This window comes from Scylla paramamosain, chromosome 14, assembly GCF_035594125.1.
Source record: "Scylla paramamosain isolate STU-SP2022 chromosome 14, ASM3559412v1, whole genome shotgun sequence".
NCBI lineage: Eukaryota > Metazoa > Arthropoda > Malacostraca > Decapoda > Portunidae > Scylla > Scylla paramamosain.
Genome location: NC_087164.1, coordinates 20,932,423 through 20,954,922, shown reverse-complemented (window position 1 = coordinate 20,954,922; position 22,500 = coordinate 20,932,423). Strand labels below are relative to the sequence as shown.

Sequence of the window (22,500 nt, the reverse complement as noted above, 5' to 3'; positions counted from 1 at the left end):
TTACGAAAAGTCAAGAGCAAGTCCAGATTTACTATGTAGTGTCGATGAGTAATTATGAGAGAGAGAGAGAGAGAGAGAGAGAGAGAGAGAGAGAGAGAGAGAGAGAGAGAGAGAGAGAGAGAGAGAGAGAGAGAGAGAGAGAGAGAGAGAGAGAGAGAGAGAGAGAGTTACGTTGAAATATGTAAGAAAATCATTGACCGTCTATATAAGCGCTAGAAAACTCATGGTTAATTTATACTGAACACCATGAGGACACACGATGATATATTATTTGATATGCTGTACCATGCCAGTGAAAACTTAATACGCAGAACAATAGCGTAACTGCATTATATAAAGTTTATGTAGATATATATTTCACTATAAATCAATATAACTAAATACCCCATTGAATATATGACCCTTAATGTATGTGTGTGTGTGTGTGTGTGTGGGTGTGTGTGCATGAGTCTCTGTTCGCGTGCTGTTCAATAGTATATTACCATTGGAGTTAAGTGCACCAAAGAAATGTATCGAGAGTCAAGCATTCTAAAGTGTTATATCCTTGTGTTGAGTTGCTTGCGTGCCTGGTGTCTTTTCATTCGTTTCTTTCTTATTTTTTTATATCTTCTTGCGATCGCTCGGTCTTCCGGTTAAAAGTGCGCAAAAGACTCTTTGCGTGTCATACGTTAGCGAAGTTACTTATTTCTCATAGGACATTCCACAGCTTGTGTTAATAATTGAATCCTCAGACAGTTTCCAAAATACAGCCTTCTCTGCTTTTCAGATCTTCCCCGTCGGGTATCGGAGGGGGGCGCTGGAGAAGGCGGGGGCGAGGAGGAGGGGCGGTGAGCAGCGGGGCGAGGCTGGTCGGGGCGCGTGGCCAGACTCGGTTCGCCTAACAGAAAAAATAATGAGGGAGACTGACAATGGGGCGAAGTGACCTCCTTCATAAACAGGGTATCAATCTCGAATCCGTCATTGTCGGGCACAACCAGACTCCATTGGGTATTATGGCGACTCATTTATACGAGCATTACAAGGCAGCCTCGGATAATGCACGTTAAAGTGAGCATTCGACCGCCCGCGTCCCGAATCCCAGAAGCTTTCGCAGCCTTAGTCGAATTTTCCACTCGATGGCCGGGGAGTATTGTCACTCCGCAGCGAATAAATATACGGATGAAACACAGTGGAATGAGTCGGTCGTTTTCCACACAAGTGGGGTGAATGGCCAGTGTTTCCCCGGCAGCTGCGGCGCCACTCAGGGTATTCAGAGCTCGGGCAGGATTGTGGCTCCCCAGATACCCTCCCTCTCTCCCTCCTTCACCCTCTCCACCTTCCTTTTCTCCCCTGCCTTTATGAACTTTCCTCTCTAGACGCCTAAACAGGATGGAATGTACACAATGTTTCGCGTCGTTCTGGATGGGTCGCACTAGTACCATCTCATCGTCATATCCTATTAAAGAGCCAGTAAAAGCCATAAAACCTGCATAATTGAGACTCGCATTATCAATTTGAGTGCGCAAAAACGCATTAAAAACTCCCCGACTCCCGACAAAGGAGATCCATTGCCCATACCCATACTGAGCAGCGGTGCGTCGGTGTGACTTTTTAATAAGAGGGAAAGTCTGGCGGGAGGCTTCCCCCCCTCTCTACCCTACCCATTTCATCCCAGCCAGACGGACACTTGCGGGGGGGGACACATTACATGCTAGATGATTCTTTATAGAGACGTGACCCAGAGGCTTTTATCACGTGCAGGGGAGCGAGACGGATAGGCTACTTGATACCCAGGTTCATCGAGGCCTGGGGAACATCACATTACATGTTCCTCGCCCCTCTATGGTGTTCCACAAACGTTCTCTTCTTCCCTCACTCGTGGCGTGAAGTGGCCCCTCGACCGCCGCCCCGAATACCAGCGTAATAAGGGCAAGAGGCGCTGCATGCTGGAAGGCACTACTGAATAATCGAGAGAGTCATCAGAGAGGGTGTGGTGGTGATACCTTATACCTTGGGAAACACTTAGCGGCGCCTCACGTGTTTCGCTGCAACGTCGCAGTACCCGAGGCCGCCGCTGTGGATGTGTCAGCCTCGCACAGGCTTACAGTACAGCTTCGTCAGTTCTTTTTTAGAGAAGTGACGTACGTGTTTTATTTTATGACGAATTTATATGTGCGAGATTTGCAGGCGCATCACGCGAGGGCACAATATCACTCGAAATAAACACATTTAAAGCAGCCACGTGAATGGTGTCAATCAGGCCCCTGTGTCCCCAGCCAGGTGTCCCGATCCCTTGTGTCTCCCTCCTGCCCCTCCCTTGGCGGCCAGCGGGAGGGTTGGGGACGCAGGAGTCGTTTTCTACTGTATACCATCAACCCCCCCCACCCCCTCCACACACACACACACACACACACACACACACACACACATAAACCAACCCCTTCCTCAAATTCCAAGATACAAACCGCCAAAAGTTAACACAGAATAACCCTTTAGAGTTTGGGTCTGGTTTACATTGAGGAACAGTGTTATTCTGGATCAGGAATGCAAGACTGAGCTTTAAATTAAGTAGATCCGTCTTGCGAGAGCCTGAGTCAGTACATCAAAATGGCTCCTCTTGTTGTTCCGTCATGGTAGCTTGACGTCGCGACTCCCAATAATAAGTCTGCGACACAGCTGTCCCTGCTTCCCCCGCTCTCCATTCCTGCGCCGTGGCCTGTCTTGCTGTTCTCAGTGGCTGTCTCAAGTCAGCCTCCTATCTCATTAAATCAGATCCGTGCACACACACACACACACACACACACACACACACACACACACACACACACACACACACTACTCTCCCCTTGACTGGTGAGTGTTACAGCTGCACATTCCTCACCCCTTAAAGAACTATTGTACAGTGCGTCTCCAGCTTTACATACACTATTGTTTCGCGCTTTCATTGACAATTGCTGCTCTCTTAAACAGATCTCCACTTTTGCAAGAAAGTTTTCTTTTGTCAGGAACGTAAGTCCCCTTCGTTTGTGTCACTACGGTATTCCTAAAACTACGTATATACTGCAATTTTTTTTTTATTACAGTGTTGTGTAGTGACACTAAACTAGTCTCGTTTTCCTACTTTGCATTCCTAAAAAGAAAAACTTTCTTGCACTTGAGTTAATCAGAGCCAGAGATCAACTTTCAGAGGGTAAAATCGTCATCAGTCTGTGCCAGGAGTGCGAGTCTGGGCAGCCACAGAGGTAGAGACGAGAGTAGCGGAAGGTGAGGAGAGGAAGGAGGGGGACAAATTCACACCAAACCCTCCCTCCTCTCCCTCAGGGTCGCCGCACCTGGCGGCCCGTAGTCCCTCCCCTCCGAGATATTAATTATGTATACAGTCCGTGTCGCTCATGAGCTTATGACGAGGTTAACAGATAAAGCTTCCCGTAAACATATGTCGAGCGTCCCTCTGCACCTGTCAGCGGCGGGGTGTCATCTGTTTGTGTTGGGCCGGATAAGTGGATTTGGGGGGCCGGATAAGTGGGTGGGCAATCAGATAAGTAGACGTAAGTGAGTGTTGATCCGTGTATCTATTGAGGGGTGGCGGTGAGGGGCTGGAAGGGGAGGGAGGGACAGAGGGACAAGGGAGGACAGAGAGGAGAGAGATACGTGGTGGTGGTGAAGAGGAGGACAGTAGGAGAGAGTTGTGCTGCTCGTGGCGGAGGCAAAGAAATGTTGTACTGTTATGCTGAAAAAATACATACATCAGGGAAATCAACGCTTGTATGCACGGTACGGGAAACAGAACAAGAACCCGACATCACAGACAACAACAGCACGGCGCATTAATGGATAAGGATCAGTAATGTGAGGGAAGGATGGGAGAGGAGCACAGATGAAAGGGGAAAGAGGGGAGGAGACGGGGCACTGAGGAAGGGGAGTGAGTGAGGGGAGAGGCCCTGTAATCCGTCAGTTTTGCGAGCTCGTGTTTCTGAGATAAGCGGTGGGAGGGCGCCGACGGTGGTCCATTATTATCAATTGTTTGATTGGATTAGTGGCGCGGCGGCTGTCAAGTGTCGGAGGAGTGGTGGGGCCGATAACTGGCCGGCTGCTGGTAGTGGTGAGGTGGAGGGCGGCGGCGGCGGCGTACAGGACGGTGGTGGTGGTGTTAGTGGACTTACTCGTATAATGAGCGCTGGTGTTGGAGATGGTGATGAAGGACGGTGGTGTGGTGTGTGGGGCACGTGGCTGTCCGCGGTGTGGAGTGAATGGTGGTGTTATTTGCCCGGGGTGTGTGGCGGCTGGCGGTGGTGTGGCACGTAATGGCACCTTAGAGTTCCGCACCAAAAAGAAAGTCGGGACAATAAAGGCAGTCATTCTGGGACGGGGAGCGGCGGCGGCGGCGGCGGCCCTCACAGCAGTTTGTCAGCGGAGGGATTCCTTGAGAGGGGTCGCGGGGGGGAGGGGAGGGGGGAGGGGAAGTGAGGCACGTGCTGGCTCTTCAGATGGCGGCGATAAACCAAGTCTCAGGGGGTCGTCAGGTCCCGGCACGCCCCTGCCTGTTCCCGCCCCACCACGCCCCGCCCCCGCCCCGCCCCACCATATGGCCCCCCGGGGAAGATAACAAGGATTATTCACAGATCAAACAATTTTACATTAGTTTTCAAATAGACGCGCGCTGCAGGGTACACAACTGGTTGATATCGCGCGGACAGAACTCCCCAAGCCACGAGTGTAGGATCCTGCACACGTCGCGGCGGTCCACGTTCCAAAAATCTCATCGCTAAACAATCTTGTGGTCACGGAGAGGCCTCACGGCGACCTGCAGGCAGTGAATAGCCTTCATTACTGGCAGGACCGCCCACAGAGGTCAGCGGCGTCCTCTCTAGGGGTCAGCTGACCACTGGTATTGTCACAACAACTGGCCACGCGCCGCGCCGCCACCCGCACAACAGCTCCTCCCACTGCCCGGCTCCCTCACTCAATCGCTTTCTTAAATTTTGAGAAGGTATAGATTTTTTTAATTTTATTTTGTGGTCTTGTAATAGAAAGATTTTATATATCGTACTCGAATCATGAAAGAAGAAAACTTGGCAACTATAAAAACGAGTACTTGATTAAATCGTTGGTTACGTGCACTGGAAATTAAAAGAAAGATCGTAGCAGGAACAGTAGCATCGTTGGGTGGGAGCAAGGAAGCGGGGAAGCAGGCAGCCGGTGGGTTGTAGGTATGGGCGGCGGCCGAGAATGTGGAATGTGGCGGTGACAATAGTATTGGAATCCAGAGTGGGGACGCGAGGCTCTTGAATGTTCTGAACCGAGCGACACAGAAGCGGGGTTTATGGGAGTTTACGGCTTGATATTGTAGGAGGAAGAGAAAGGTGGGCAGGAATATTTGTCCACGCGTAAGAACATCTCGACGAAGGGAGGAGGAGGAAGAGGAGGAGGAAGAGGAGGAGGAGGAGGCTGAAGGGAGCAGTGAGAGGTGAAGTTGAGCCACAGACAGGACGCTCAGTGGCTGTAAAGGAGGAGGAGGAGGAGGAGGAGGAGGAGGAGGGGGGGAGGAGGAAAAACATCGAAACACAAATAATAATTGAGTGTAACGAAAGTCACCTCACACACGACCGTCAATAGTATATGGTCTGGAGTGGCGGCCGTCCCTCTCCTCGCCTCCTCTCCCCTCTCCCATGCTCTCCCTCCCTTCCTCCCTTCCTTCCCTTCTCCCCAAGACGTCCTCCTGGCGACACGGGGCCAATTATCCGTCACTTCCTCGCTCCCAGTCTGAGAGGGAACGACATAATTTTTTCCCGATATGTGGCCATTGTTTCCACTTCCCTCGGCCCCCGCTGGCCATTCCGAGGGGACAATAGGATACATTAAAAGACACATCATGGCCGACTCCAGGACCCTCGCCAGGCGCTCCTCCCAACTTGTTATGACTGTCACATTTACAGAAATTCCCTCCCAGTGGCCTGTGCTGCTTAGACCTTCACTTCCTTCTTCGCAGGTTCTTCTTCACGCTCCTGTGTGTGTGTGTGTGTGTGTGTGTGTGTGTGTGTGTGTGTGTGTGTGTGTGTGTGTGTGTGTGTCCTTGACTTCTCCGCTTATGGTTTTAGGTCAGTTCTTAATTTCATACAGTTTTATGTTGTATAATTTCTTTCGTTTTGTTACGAGGATGCAGCTGTGGTATTTTACTTTCGTGTCTTAAATTTCTTTCTTCCGGTTAAAAATGATCTTGCTCGCCTTCATTTTCCTCTATTTCTTTTAGCGATTTTTAGCTGTTCTATTTGTGCTCTGATGCTCTTGTTACAGATGCTTTTCATTCCACTGTGTCTGCTTCTGTATAATTATTTTCTAAACCCTCATGACCTCTTCTCTGTCACTACATGATTCCCTTTTACTCAACCAAATGCTCTACTTTTCCCTCTGCATTTGTACAGTTGAGCTGAGTATCGAGATAGGAAACAAATGAACGACGTTTGAAGATTAAAAAAAGTAGTCTCAGTAATGAAAAGCAAAGTTCAAAGGAGGAGAGTAAGTGTCTGATAGATAGATTGAAAGGTGTACTAGTTAATGCACACGGGTATAATACAAGTCTTTCATTTGCCGCAAAGATATTCTATTATTTAAAACTCGTCATTTCTACACACGAACTAAGATTCATTTCACATCTTGTACGAGTACACCATATATGCATGTAAACCCTCATTCTTTTTCCTTGATTCACTTGTGAGTATTTTTTCCTCACCTTTTTTTTTTCCATTGCTTGGTTCATCGGCAGTTTTCCCATGCCAGTATATCTCAGTTTCCCTCTACCCACTGCTCCCCCTCCCCTTCCCTGAACTCATCACTCTCCCACCCAGTCTCTCATCGCTCCCTCTTTCCCCGCCGTAGCGAATGTGGAAGGAGGGGAGCGGAGAGGGAAGGCTGGAGGAGGGGCGGGAAGGAGGGAAGAGGGGCGGGAAGCAGGGGATTCGGGAAGGAGGAAGGGGGAAGAGGAGGGACACTGGAGGGAGAAGCCAAATGGGGAAATGATGTACCGGGTCGTGGGAATCGATGTTTGGGATGTGATTTGGCATCCCTTGACCGTGCAGCGTCCCGCGATGTCTTGCTCCTAGTGGTGGTGGTGGTGGTGATGGTGGTGGTTTGGTTATTATTATTATTATTATCATTATTATTATTATTATTATTATTATTATTATTATTATTGTTATTACTATTATTTTCCTCTGTCATCCTTATTGCCATTGTTTTTGCTGTTTGTTGCTGTAATTAATGTTCACTTTGTATTTTTCGTGGTAATTCTTTTGTCACTTCAAGTATAATTAAACTATTTTTGCGGTAGTTCTGGGCTGCATTATGGGAGAAAGGAGAGAGAGAGAGAGAGAGAGAGAGAGAGAGAGAGAGAGAGAGAGAGAGAGAGAGAGAGAGAGAGAGAGAGAGAGAGAGAGAGAGAGAGAGAGAGAGATTATATTACATCTTCCTACTCCTCTATAACATAATCCACTATTTTATCAGATCCACTACTCCACTAAAACACTGAAAAACGCTTCCTACATATGTACGAATATACAAGAACACACATAAATACAAACTTGGCAAAACAAAGACCACCCCAGTTTTGGTGAGTTGTGTCCAGCTGGCAGTGTTCCACAAGTATTACTACACATGTCATTGCGTGATGCATATCATGTAACAACTCTAATACGACCTCCGTGGCGTGTTGCACTGTGCGAGGCGGCGACACTGTAGGCTTCAACAAAGGCTACGCATTCGAATACACTGCACATACTTGGCCTTACTGGGTTTGTGTATGAGTCACACTTCACACTTAAAGACCTGTATTTTAAAAACGCTTTTGGCGCTTATAACAACACCATTATCTAACTTGACCGAATCTAACCTAATCTAATTTCATCAAACCTAACCTAACCTAATCTAACTTAACCTAAACAATTTCGTACTTGTTATACAGAGAATTGCACCATCTGTTCACAAACTTTAAGAAATGATCATCCCTCGTAGATTATTAGCTGTGTTTTCATTACTTTTTTCCAGCTGATCATGCAAAATTGTTAAACTGTTAGTATTATTCATAAACATAATGGAAAACACCACTCACTTAAACAAGAATCTGTTATAAGTAGTCGAATTAAGACACTGAAACATCTAAGAATACGAACCTTAATAAGTCTAACCTAATATTATCCATTCAATCCTCACTCTCACCTTTTGAAGATCTTAATGCTCAACACTTTCACACCGTCACACTTCATCACTCCACTTATACTGCGGTTCTCTCTTAACATTGTGACTCCTCCCATCCCTTCCATCTCTTCCCCTCCCTCCCATTCTACTAGTTTGGCATTGTGTTGCATCTCCTCTCCCCCTCGTCACCCCCCTCCTCTCCAGCCCCCGTGCCTCGTCCCTGCATCAAGGCATTTATTCATCGTCATTCTCAGCGCGACAAGGATATGATGCACCGAGAATCACTGAAGAAAAGATGTCCTTCCTTGATAGCAGTAGACTGGGATGCTGCGAGACGGAAATTTTACCACTACGACGGTTACTTTTGCTACTACTACTACAATAACTACTACTACTACTACTACTACTACTACTACTACTACTACTACTACTACTACTACTACTACTACTACTACTACTACGAAAGAGCTACAGTTATTGATCCTGTCTGAATTACTGTTGCTGTTATTTATGTTGTTGTTGTTTTTATTGTTGTTGTTGTTGTTGTTGTTGTTGTTGTCGTTTATGTTCGTATCCCTATCACCACTATCACTCTCACTACCCTTATTAAGGCCTCCAAAAATAGACCAGCTTCACTTGTTTCTCTCTCTTCCCTTCCCTCCCCTCCCTTCACCTCCCCTCGCACACACACTCTTTCTGTCTCCCTCAAGTGGCCGGGATATTTTCAGATTACCCTAAATATTCCGTGAAGATACGAATACCAGACGATCGGGGCTGCGACACGACCATAAACGAGAGAGCCATAAATACAACAAGGGCAAGACCAGCCCGGGAAATTTGTTATGCCTGATAAGTTGCGGCCAAATATGTGATTCTTTTTTTCTCCCTCTTTTTCGTAGAAGATGAAGACATTGGGCCTCATGGAGAAGAAATGTAAGGAAGGAAGGAAGGAAGGAGGGAGGGAGGAATTGGGGCAGGGAATGAATGAAGGAAGGGAGGGACGATGGAAAGGCGGAAGAGAACGACGGAAGGGTGAGCGGGAGAGATGAAAAGAGTAATGTCGTCACGTTTTGGATGGTGGAGCATTACGTGCGTACATCATACGACACAAAAAAGTCAAAGAAAATGGGATTGTTATGAAATTATGAAACCAAAATGAAGCGCTCGTCGAAAAAAGCTTCTAGCGATAAAAAAAAAAAATATACACACAGAGAGAGAGAGAGAGAGAGAGAGAGAGAGAGAGAGAGAGAGAGAGAGAGAGAGAGAGAGAGAGAGAGACGTACTTTATCGGGAAATAATGGAAAAGAACAATATTATTTTGAAATTATGAAAAAAATGTATACATATGAAAATAAAAAAGAACCTTCATGAGATGAATAAAATGAAATTAAATACAAAGAGAAAGGAGTGTAGTGCGTACATCATCAGAAAGAAAAAAAAATGTAAAAGAAAATAGACTAGTTTTATAGGATTATGAAAACTATATTAGCAAAAGGAACGAAAGAGAAAAAAATGCATCATTAGATAAACAAAACGAAATGAAATGCAAAGAAATAAGAAAAAGAAACACACACACAAAAAAAACACTACAGTGAAATGAAAAATAATAAAAACAATAGCAATAATAAAATACCAAGAAAATCAAGGAACACAAACAAGAAAAAGAAGAAGAAGAAGAAGAAGAAGAAGAAGAAGAAGAAGAAGAAGAAGAAGAAGAAGAAGAAGTCATTAGTTAAGAAAGAAGAGAGGTGGGGCGTGTTCGAGTGACACGAGACAATTAACATGACGGAAAACTAAGAACTCGTATTATTACTATTATTATTGGCAGAACACGCGGCGGCAGACCTCCTGGTAACACTAGAACTTCATTTACATTTAGAGCAGACCTTTAATTACGCTGAAGAAAGGAGAGAGAGAGAGAGAGAGAGAGAGAGAGAGAGAGAGAGAGAGAGAGAGAGAGAGAGAGAGAGAGAGAGAGAGAGAGAGAGAAGAGTATGAGGCCACGGAAGATAGCGTGAGACAAAACAATTATACACGAGAATAAGCGTGAGAGGCGCCCGCCCAACCCACCTACGGAATGTCCACTAATGTTTGCCAGGTGAGAAAAGCCTTCAGAGAGAGAGAGAGAGAGAGAGAGAGAGAGAGAGAGAGAGAGAGAGAGAGAGAGAGAGAGAGAGAGAGAGAGAGAGAATCAGCAACATAAAACAATAAAACAGATAAAAATAAAAAAAATCTATGACATAACATAAATAAATAGATTTGCACCACAGTGACTCACGGAAAAAAGCAAAACAAGACACGATGAGAGAGAGAGAGAGAGAGAGAGAGAGAGAGAGAGAGAGAGAGAGAGAGAGAGAGAGAGAGAGAGAGAGAGAGAGAGAGATTAGGAGGGAGGGAAAGACAGAGAGGTAGGGTGGGTGAGTGAGAGAGGGAGGGAAGGGGGAGGGAGCATCGCGTGACCAGAGACACTTGGCTATGGATACGCTCATTGCATTAAAAGCCGTCTGGACACGTGAACACTCCTTAACTCACCTGCTAATTAGGGGGCATTTGTCACGTTAGTTCCTACATAACGCGAGGTGAAAGGAAAAGGCCAGCGGGGTGAGGCGAGGACGGGGGAATGAAAAACGTAAGGCTAATAGTTTATACAGAGGTTCGTGAGTGAGTTGTCGAGGGCACAGGTGAAGGGTTTACAGGTAAGAGGAGGGGAGAAGGATTACGATTAGTGTTGGTTGGTTTGTGTTTTGACGCCGCTATAACGAGAAGGATTAAGATGAGGAGGAGGAGGAGGAGGAAGAGAAAGAGGATTAAGGGAGGAGTAGAAGGAGAAAAAATTACTTAGACAATTTACATTTAGAGGGGAGGATAATTCCACAAGACACAAAACCATAAGTAGAAGTTATATAAAAAAAATACATAAAAGGAGGAAAAAAAAAACTCTTAACTATTCTTCAACAACAATAGCAGTAACAACAACAACAACAACAACAACAAAAACAACAACAACAAAAACAACAACAACAACAAGAGCCATAAAGTAAACTAAGTAGGAAGAATGAGAGTGAACACAAAATAAGAGAAGAAGGACGAAAACATAACAACAAATAAGTAAATAAATAAATACATAAATACACAAGAGAGAGAGAGAGAGAGAGAGAGAGAGAGAGAGAGAGAGAGAGAGAGAGAGAGAGAGAGAGAGAGAGAGAGAGGGTGTTGACGAATACCCTCATGACAAAGAACTGCATGCTAATAATAACACTAACGAAGCCTTGCAATAATGGCAGTTAGAGCAGTTATTGTGTAGGACTCAATTGTGTTCATTTGCTGTTACTTTGCATTGGCGGTCGTGGTGGTGAGGATGGTAGGAGTGGTGGTGGTGGTGGTAGTGGTAATATTGGTGATGGTGATGGTGGTGGTGGAGTTAGGAATGAGCGTGTGAGTGCAGCCATCAGAAATGTGTGATGTAGAGGTAATGAGTGTCATGTAGAGGTAATGAGTGTGATGAAAGCGCCCAGTGTGTGGTGGTGGTGGTGGTGGTGGTCGTAGTAACACCACCACCACCACCACCACCAACAACAACAACAACAATAATAATAATAATAACAACAACAACACCACCACCAATAATGACAGACAATGTACATATACGCATTTTACATCGCATTTCACGTCCTATTTTCTTTTTTTTTTTTGTAGGAGAGCAACTAAAGTAACAACCAAAAAAAAATAAAAGAGTAAATACTTTTTTTAATATTTTCATGATAAATTCCAGCATGTTGTGTGTCTCTAAAGGGCATTTCATTTTACATTGTGCAATGCAGCTTTTAAATTGCCATGGTTGGAAATATAAACGTCATATGGATGCAGCAACCTTTTACAATTTTTAGGACAATAATTGCTGTTATTGCTTGCTGTTTATAGTCGGGGTGTGGTGTGTGTGTGTGTGTGTGTGTGTGTGTGTGTGTGTGTGTGTGTGTGTGTGTGTGTGTGTGTGTGTGTGTGTGTGTGTGTGTGTGTGTGTGTGTGTGTGTGTGTGTGTGTGTGTGTGTGCGAGTGAGTGAGTTTGCTGCTCGCCGTCTATGAGAGAGAGAGAGAGAGAGAGAGAGAGAGAGAGAGAGAGAGAGAGAGAGAGAGAGAGAGAGAGAGAGAGAGAGAGAGAGAGAGAGAGAGAGCTTACGTGTGTGCACTGCTCTGTGTGTGTGTTGTGTGTGTGTGTGTGTGTGTGTGTGTGTGTGTGTGTGTGTGTGTGTGTGTGTGTGTGTGTGTGTGTGTGTGTGTGTGTGTGTGTGTGTTCATCCGCGTAATATTTCGGCAACATAATAGAGCGAGAGAGAGAGAGAGAGAGAGAGAGAGAGAGAGAGAGAGAGAGAGAGAGAGAGAGAGAGAGAGAGAGAGAGAGAGAGAGAGAAAATCGTACTAGGATCAGAAATAAGTGGTGGTGATGGTGTTGGCAATGATAATGGCGATGATAACGATGACGACGATGATGACGATGATGATGATGATGATGTTAATGATGTAGTGAAGCAGGAAGAGGAGCAGAGGAATTCCAGAAAGAGAATCAGGGAGGAGAAACAGAGAAAGAAACAGAGAGAAAAAAAAAAGACTAAGAAAAGAAATATATGGAGAGAGAGAAAAAAAAAGGAAAGCGCAATAGGAAACGGAGGAAGAGGAGGAAGAAGAACAGAAGAAGAAGAAGAAAGAAAGAAAGAAAGAAAGAAAGAACAAAAAGATAAATACTCAGAAGAAATAAAGAAGACAAAAACACGAAACGAAGAGAAAAAAAAAGAAAAGAGAAGAAACATGCAGATATAGTGAAGAAGAGATCACCAAGAGAGAGAGAGAGAGAGAGAGAGAGAGAGAGAGAGAGAGAGAGAGAGAGAGAGACGTGTGTGTATAACAACCGAGAGAGAATACGCAGAGGGCACGCAGGAGAGACGGCGGCGAGGAGCGTGAGAGGAGCATGAATAGCGTGAGAGGCGGGGCTGTGAGCGTGACCCGTGGTGTGCATGAGGGCTTGCTGTTAGGTGGTGAATCCATCTGTATTAACACGGCACAGCTTCCTCAGGCACACTCGCGCTAATAAGAGAAATGGTCGACACCTCTCTCGCACTACACGCTCCTGAAGGGAAGGGAGAGAGGGAGAGGGAGGGAGAGGGAGGTGGGTATACGGGATTACTGTTTTGAGCCTTTAATTGAAGTTCCTCTTCCTCCTCGTGTGTGTGTGTGTGTGTGTGTGTGTGTGTGTGTGTGTGTGTGTTGGTTCTGTCTGCTTCCTTTACCACTATAAAAGGAAATGACTAAATAATTCTTAACATATAAAAAAATAAAGAAAATCCTGAGTGCTATTATTTATCATTATTATTACAACTACTATTTCAATTATTCCTGTTTCTTTTTTTTTTTCTGGTAATATAACTTGCTAATTACACCGGAAGAAAGCGGAAGGTTCCTGTCAGCACGTTTCTTCCAGCCTGTCAGCTTCACCTTTAAGCAACGGGGTGATTATTTAGCTCAAGCGTTGAATGCCTCGTCGGGGAGAGCTGAGAGACGCTGTCAGTCCGTGAATAGGCGTAGTGAGATGCGTATAGACAGCGGGGAAGACGATGTGCGCGTGACAGGGGAGCTGGTGGCGGTGAATAGGCGGCGCGGAAAGTGTGTAGGATGTATGCATTTACACACACACACACACACACACACACACACACACACACACACATACACATACATACACAGAGCAGGGCAGTCGCGTGAGAAACAGTTACAAAGTTTATTCATCTGTTGCTTGCATGATAATATGAACAACGTGGGAAATAAATACAGAGTGAGGAAGTAACTGTTTACCTAGACTGAGGAGGCGAGTGTGAAGACCCAACAGGTACTGGTAACTAGTGAGATATGCCGGTGACACGTCCATGAGGCAGGGTTACACTTCAGTCACTTCAGGAGCTTGTGAAGGAAGGTTCTGACGGAGTTGGTGGGCTTCGAAATTCAGGACACTTGCGGGAGGGCCTCGAGTTTTTAGCGATGGCGGGTAAACATTGTTATTGTGTTGTATGTGGAGTTAGATTTCCTTGAGTGAATGGAACACAGATGATTCGCATCCAGAACTGCTTTTATGTCGCTCAGTTAGCCAAGACAGCCGCGTAACAAATTTATATTAGTTTAGTTGGCTTAAAATGTTTCTTTTCTTCCCACGTAAATCTTTCATCATTAATGGGATGTGCGACAGAATCATTGCCACGCTAAACTCCCGGAAGCTGACGAAGACGAGGAAGGCAAGGGTGGCTGCGCGGTGCCCAACCAATAATGTAGATCCGCGGCCTTCAATAATACGCCAATTAAGAGGTCACTACGACCACTTGGTGTCCGGCTTTGGGCTAAATCCAAAATCTGTCAGGAAGGATTTACTGCCGGATTAACTTGGTCCACTATAATCCCACCAAAAGATCAATCCCAGGCCGACTGGATTTGCAGACACAAACCGAGGGATCGACGGTCAAGTGGGGAGACAGGCCGCCGGGGAGCGTCCCTCACACTGGCCACTCATGGAACAGGGGCGGCGTGGCACCTGGCTTGGCCGCCCTACCTTGGGGGATTATCCAGATTTATATCCACAGCGTAATTAATCCTTTGTCTATGTTGCCTCGCCGGGGAGGAGTTGGAGGAGAGCGGATATTTTCTCTCCACCGCTGGAAGTATGGAGGATTAACACCAATATATTTTCACTATTTTTATGACTGCGGTTTTCGTGGCTTTTCCTCCGTCAGGATCCGCAGCCAGCACCACTCTACCGCCTCACTCTGGCGTGGCCGCCGCCTGCCCCACACCAATGCCCGTCGCGTAAATTGGAAAATGTAACGAAAACTTTCTCTCGAGTCTTATGGAGGGAGCGGGTAGTCTTGGAGTTTTTTGTATATAGTTTTGCAGGTGTTGGGGGAAGACACTAAGCCTACACGGCCTGCTGAACATACACAAGAATGGTAAGTTATGGAAACGTAAATTCAAGCTGACACAGACCTATTGTTCTCCGCCACGGTCTGACGCGAGATGGGAGTCACCTTCACGCGCATTGCAGAAAAAAAAGAAGAAAATCTGCCTCATTCACGTTCAACACCCATGCATCTCCGAAAATTATGGCGCTCGGGCGTAATAAATATATGAAGTTGATATTCAGGCGAGTAACAATCGTGATAATAGTACACTGGTAACAGAATATATGCCGGCACCTTTGTATACACGGTCTTGCGTCTGATAATAATAATAATCACGCGGCTCTGCGACTTGGACGGGAAGATTTCAGTGATGCCCCGCGAGTCACGTGAAATAGGGACGCGAGATTCGGGTTACAGGGGCTGGGGGTTGAACATGTGACGGGAAGCGGCAGGGCGGAGTGGCAGGCAGGCAGGCAGGCAGGCGGGCAGGCGGATAGACGGGCAGGCGGGCCGGGCGGGGCGGCAGTCACCAGCTAGTGTGCCGGACGCAAGCCAGCACTCGACTGAAGAATGTCGTAATGAGGTAACAACTTTATCGGTGGAAGGACCAATTAACGTTAATACCAATTAGTCCATCTACCTGCTGGCCACCCTGCTCGGGCCCCACACACTCCTGGGGCGGGAAGAGCCTGAAGGACTGGTTCAGGGGGAGCGGGAAGGGAGCTTGGGAGAGAGACAGAGGTAGAGAGACAGAATGGGAAGGGAGAGAGAGAGACAGGGTGTTGTTCTCTCCGCCTTGGCAAAGGGATAACCAGATTCCAGTGAGACTCTAAGCGACTGGTTCCTCTCTCTTGGGAATTTTGCTTCAGCCCAAGTGTAAAACAAAGCTGGAAAAATTGTAGATACGATTACCATTGGATTTTTACAAGAGTCTGGTGTGTGGTGGCGCAGAATATAAATTACTCACTAGGGGGAAGGGGAAGGATGGACGAAGCAAGGGAGGGAAGGAGAAGGGACGGTGAACAAGTGATGGAGAGAAGAAGGAAGGGGAGTGGAGAGGATGGTGGGAGGGAAGGAGAGAGAGAGAGAGAGAGAGAGAGAGAGAGAGAGAGAGAGAGAGAGAGAGAGAGAGAGAGAGAGAGAGAGAGAGAGAGAGGTAGAGGTTAGGAGGTGAATGGGGGAAGAGGGAGGTAGGGAGGAGAAGAAGGGGGAGGAAAAGGAGGAAGGGGAGGAGGGGGGTGTGCAAGGTTAAATTTATTACAACGTTGCATCCAACCGTCGTAAATATGTGGTGGACGGGCATCCTTGTCTTGGGTAAAACAATTAACTCGAGTTATTGCCGGCGTATCGAAGAACAGAGCAGCTCCAGCATCACACCCGCCCACAAAAACACTCACCGGGTAACAAGGTAAAAATAGGGTAGGAGAAAGACACACACACACACACACACACACACACACACACACACACACACACACACACACAGAGAGAGAGAGAGAGAGAGAGAGAGAGAGAGAGAGAGAGAGAGAGAGAGAGAGAGAGAGAGAGAGAGAGAGAAATCTGAAGGCTGAGTGTGAATGGGTTAATAGTTTGTGTCTATAGACTTAAAGGAAGGAAGAACAGTAGTCAGGAATCTCTCTTTCCCTCTCTCTCTCTCTCTCTCTCTCTCTCTCTCTCGACGCGGCTCTTCTTCTTCTCCTCGTCCCGCGGCAAACAATTAGTTCTCCATTAACAAGCGGGACGAGAAGGTGTGTGTGTCCTCTCGCCGCGTCCACTGATGACACACTCAGCAAGCACATCCTGGTTTATTGCCCCACCATCTCCATCACCATCATTACCATTATCATTATCATTATCATTATTATTAGCACCATCATCATCACCATCATTATCATTATCATTATCATTATCATTATTATTAGCACCATCATCATCACCATCATTATCATCACCAATACCATCATTATTATCATCATCATTACTGGTATTACTCGTGTCATAACTATAGAGAGAGAATTTATCATCACCACTATCACTATCATTATTGTCATCACTACCATTATCATTATTGTTATCCTAACCATTGAGGAGGTCTATTATTACTACCTTTACTATCCTCATCATCATTATTTTCTTTATTATAGAAAGAGCCTAGCATCTCCACCACCACCATCATCATCATCATGATTACTATTATCCTAACCACTGAGACAGACTATCACCACCACCACCACCACCACCACCGCCACCGCCCTCAAAGTCATTATCATTTTCCTCACAGCCACAGTGAGAGTAGAATTTTAAATGGCTGTCCTGTATAAAGGCATTTTACTTTTGTTAATTAATAAAGCCAGGCACAAAGAGAGACAGAAAATGAACCTCATTAGCAAGTACATCAGTAAATACGTTTATCCACAACCATAGCTACAACAAACACAACCACAGCTAACCACAACTAACCACGACCTCACCACAACCATCCACCATCACCACCACCACCACCACTACTACTATCACAAGAACACAATGCCGCCGCCCGTACGGACTATGTTCACTCTTGACATCATAGCCGACCACGATCACAGCATCTGGCACCCATGACGTGAATAACAACGAGAGACGTGTATTGAGGCGCAATGACGAGCGCAGGCACTTTAGGAGGGTTCACCACGCTTCTTGGGTGGGGGAGCAGTTTTGGGGCCCTCTCACAGCTGGAGACTGACTTAGTGGTGCATATTCCCTTCCATAAGTGCTTCTATTTTGGGTGCCACATTCGTGTGTTGAAGGGAGAAAGATAGAGAGGTAGAACAACAAAACAACAATAGTCGTCTGATCCTAAATTGAAGGAAGGGATGCATCTTTTTATATACTTTGCTTTAGAAAAAGGGAAGAGAGTAATTATGCGTTTAGAATATTTGCGTGTGCGTGCCTCAAATGTTATGTGCTTTTTTTTTTGTTTGCCTTCTGAATTTTTATTATTAGTGTGTTTTAAGCTCCCGAGTTTTTTTTTTTCTGTGAATATGCAACGCCATCTGAATTTCACAAAGTTTAGTGGTTATTATTTTATTCATGATTTTAGTGGATCTTTCGCTATTTTTTTAAGCACATTTTTCTTCACCGCCAGCCGCCAACCCCGCTGACACTCCCCGCGGCGATGGCCATGAGAGGCGGGATTGCTCTGAGAGGACCACGGTATGTTTAGTACATTTATCCTCTTGTCTTTCACTCTTTTAAACACACACACACACACACACACACACACACACACACACACACACACACACACACACACACACACACACACACACACACACACACACACACACACACACACACACACACACATACACACACGCACACACTTTCAGGCGTGCTAAGTGACAAGTGTTATATAAAAACGCACTCAAAACGAACACTCTCCCGTGTGTGCCGGACAGACGGTTGCCCCACGCAGCCCGCGCCCCTTACACTCTAAAATAAAATAAAATATAAAAAAATAATAGATACACGAAAAATGTAGCGTACAAATATGCATGAGCGTGGCTTGCCTGGCGAACACCTACACTATTTTGCTTTCTAATATTTTTTTTACGCATGTGTGTATTATTTTAAAAATTTCTTTGTGTGACAGTATGCATCTGTATTTTTTGCCATGTATATCCATCAGCTGCTTTCATAGTTATATTATATTTCACACTGCTAAAGCGTCAGGTTTGACGAGGAGCTTTGCGAGCTGTGGCGGCGGCGGATGCTGGTGGCCGCCTGCCGCCGGGGGCATCTCGCTCTTTCCTCTGCGCCCCCTCTCACTGTCAGCGAATGTTTAACGTAAATATTTAATCACACGGTAAAAAGCGAGAAACTAATCTGAAGACGAAATAAATATTGCGGATAATATAATAATTGCTGTCGTTATGTAGCGCTTTGGTTACCTGAGGAGTTGTGAGCACCTGGGCAGTGCGGGCGGCGGGCCAGCGGCAGGCGGGGCCTCCGCCTCTGATATGCCACAATATATACATCTTCCCGCCGCGACGCGTGGCATGTATACGAGTCATGCCTGCTGGGATTTTTATGCGAGCTTTTAAAGCTCACTATAAAGCATGATATTTGTCAAGAGTCAGGCCGCAAGTTTTGACGGCCGCCGCCCACCCGCTCGCACTCCCCGGTGAGGCCCTGTGTTACTGACTCCCGCCCACCCGCCCGCCCGCCCAATAACAAAGACTTACTCTTACAAGTATAATACTCCATCATGTTCTGGTTGTAGCGGTAGGCGGTAGTGAGGTCCATGGCGGCCGAGGCGGGCCGGAGCCCGAAGAGGCCGAAGTTAGAGTGATCCAGCTTGGCGGCGCAGAGACGATCCCCCAGGGCGGGGCAGAGGCACGAAGGCCGCTGACGGAGGCGCGGCGGGGGGTGACCACGACGATTCTGGCGACTCCACCCCGACAGCGATGGTTCGGGTCAGCTAGGCACTGGGGGCGGGGGCACTGGCACTGCTTCCCGCGTCACTGGTAGCGTCCCCGGCGGCGGGTATTATCCACGGTACTGAGGGCGGCGTGGGCACGACACTGTACGGGTAGAGGGGCGGGAGGCGGGTAACGAGGTACACACGCGGACACTGGCCGTCACGCTGGCTGCCCTGCCTCAGCACCGCGCGCCGCCCGGTGTTAGCACTAGTCAAGCTTGACCAACTGTGTCGTCCTTATTTGAATATCTTTCCCGCTAAATCACGGTTTCCAGTCGGTGTTGGGCGATTCAGCTGGGATAAATGAGTGTGGCTGGTGGGAGCGGCGCGGACCAATGAGCAGTCCGCCTGGGCCTGGGGACCCGCCCCCCGCGCCCTCCGCCCCCCATCGCCGCCCACCATTGGCTCTTGATGCCTGACGTCATCCCACGTGACCGCCCGGGGCGGGAATCAAGTGTCGCCTGGCGGCCCACCATCCCGTAGTCATGGCATCCAGAACCAGATATGGCACCGCGCTGGCGGACCAGCGGCACCGAGCACGAGTGCCACCCCGCCCCCGACCACCAGCAGGACTGACGCTGCTGCCGACTCCCCAGCGCTGCCGGCAGACGCACGCCCCACTCCACTCATGCAGTGGGCGGGCGTGACTTTCTGTGTCACCTGCCAGATAACGTGATACTGCTGGGGCGCCCACACCGCCCACCTCCTTTCCGGCCCCGCCCAGCACCGCCCTCACGCCCGTCACGCCCACGCCGAATGACCTCCAGGCACAGTCTGCATCGCTTCTACACGGTCCTCAGTGCTCCACGACACACATACACACACACACACACAACACACACACACACACACACACACACACACACTCCCGAGGGCCAGGCGCATCTCTTCGCTGGGAAGCCCCTCGGGATGAGTTCTTTGAGGCGCGCTTTCACAGGCTCTCTCGTCCTGTATCGCCGCTGTTATCATCCCTAGCCGCACCGTAGCCGCTGGGAGCGCCCGCTATCTGATCCTGTTTCGAAAAGGCTTGGATCGGACCCTTGCTGATTATAGGTGATTCAGAAACCTCGTGAAAGCCTCACCTATAGAGGTAAACAAGACCAGGGAAGCTGCGTGCGTAGTAGGTGAGGCCAGTGAACTGTGACTCTATGTTGGCTGGAGGAAATCTTGATTCTCCTGGCACGAGAAAAGTTGTTACGTTATCCATTGACGTCTTGACACCCATTTGGTTGTCTTACTCCTTAAGGAAACGCTGGTAATCAGAGAAAAGTCAACGTGTGTGTGTGTGTGTGTGTGTGTGTGTGTGTGTGTTTGTGTGTGTGTGATTGCTCGCCTTTGCCCAGCGGCTGTCTCATCCCTCATGGCAGTTACTCTTGTTACCTCGGCCAGACCCACGAATACAAATAGCCACTGCTTATTGTTGCTTCCAAGACGCCTCCCTCCCGCCCGGCCTCATGCGGTGAACCGAAGGAAGTGAGGGAGGAGCACAGGAGGGAATGCGAAGGAGGAGGAGGATGAAGGGTGCGTCGAGATGGACAGACGGTGAAGATTAAATGAGAGAGAGAGAGAGAGAGAGAGAGAGAGAGAGAGAGAGAGAGAGAGAGAAGAGAGAGAGAGGAGAGAGAGAGAGAGAGAGAGAGAGGAGAGAGAGAGAGAGCACACGACACACCGGCATCTTCACAAGAACTAAAGGTCGCCGTCATCATAACGTTCAGACAAACCGCAAAACACACACACACACACACACACACACACACACATACACACACACACACACACACACACACACACACACCTCAGAGATCTTTATGAAGCAAACAAGTACGCATCACTCCTTTTGAATGAACAGTGATCGACAAGAGCATACGTACGTAGACGAAAGCGAGAGAGAGAAAAAGAGAGAAAGGAGATGAGAGGGAGAAAGAGAGAGAGAAAGAGAGGAGAAAGAAGAAGAAAGAGAAGAAAAAAACATTATTTTTTATGGTGTTTTTACGTGGGAGCAAATTGGTGCAGCAGAGCCTGGAATGGCCCTCTTCTTATTCAATCCTTAAACACACCATGTACACGACGGCATAGCAAGCAGCGGGTTCAAAGGCGGCAAGTGGTGGGTGGGGGTGAGGCGAGGAGTGGCTCATCTCGCGGCCCCTCCTGTAAAGCCCTTTCTTCAAGTCGAGATGCCAAGGTGATAAGCTTAATGGCGAGCTGAGGGATCTGGTCTGTCTTGCCCCGCCGCCCGGTCCAGGCCTCCTCGGCGGCCCGGGCTTGCCAAAGGTCCCGCTCCGCATAACTTAGGTCCAGCCTAAGTAATGCGTAATTAATTCCTGTAATTATCCTGCCTACAGAGGACAGCTCCCTGCAAAGACGATGCATCTGGCGGAGTGGGAGAAGGTGGAGGAGGAGGAGGAGGAGCTGATGGAGGAGGAGGTGAAAGGGGTTGAAGAAGAAGAGGAATGAATTGTAGAAAAATATCAGTTATTGTTGTATGAGAAGGAAGGGAAGGAGGAAAAGGAGGTGAAGAAAGGAAAGGATGATGATGGTGACAATGATGATGAGGAAATGGAAAAGATGAAGATGGAAAAGGTGGAGGTAGAGGAGGAAACAAAGAAAAGCTAGTAAAGCATAAGAAAACACGGAGAGAAAAAAGAGGAGAGTAAAAAAAGAGAAAGGAAGAAAAAAAAGAAAGAAAGAATAAAGGAAAAAGAAAGAACTTCAAATGAACACGCTGAAAACAACAAACCCCTTTCGAGTCAAGGAACGTAACTGAAAACCGGAACCAAAAAGCAAAGATAAAAGTAAATATATAAAATAAAAGACAAATAAAAAAAGCTTGGACGTAAAATACAACACCACGACAAAAAAGAAAAAAAAAAAAAAAACAAAGTACATTAAATGGCGCACGGCTTTGTCACACTTCGCAGCTACCACAAGTTTATCGTA

General features: G+C 47.2%; 1 protein-coding gene and 1 long non-coding RNA gene across 18 annotated transcripts in view; one reads left to right on the top strand and one right to left on the bottom strand.

Moving 5' to 3' along the window:
• The window catches only part of LOC135107002 (uncharacterized), a 184,482-nt gene that overhangs the window by 66,668 nt on the left and 95,314 nt on the right, over positions 1-22,500 (top strand). The window contains exon 3 of the long non-coding RNA XR_010271542.1: positions 18,229-18,296. This is a non-coding gene — a long non-coding RNA (uncharacterized LOC135107002). The remainder of the gene's footprint in view (positions 1-18,228; positions 18,297-22,500) is intronic.
• The window catches only part of LOC135107000 (paired box protein Pax-5-like), a 169,956-nt gene that overhangs the window by 59,090 nt on the left and 88,366 nt on the right, over positions 1-22,500 (bottom strand). The window contains exon 1 of one of the 17 annotated variants that reach the window (XM_064016518.1): positions 19,334-20,368. The exons of 14 other annotated variants lie outside the window; for them this stretch is intronic. In XM_064016518.1, coding sequence (XP_063872588.1) covers positions 19,334-19,388 — 55 coding nt within the window. In that variant the 5' untranslated portion in view covers positions 19,389-20,368. Of the gene's footprint in view, positions 1-8,190; positions 8,285-14,013; positions 15,676-19,333; positions 20,369-22,500 lie in introns of those variants that run through there. 2 more of the 17 variants (XM_064016516.1, XM_064016524.1) reach the window with 2 other exon arrangements.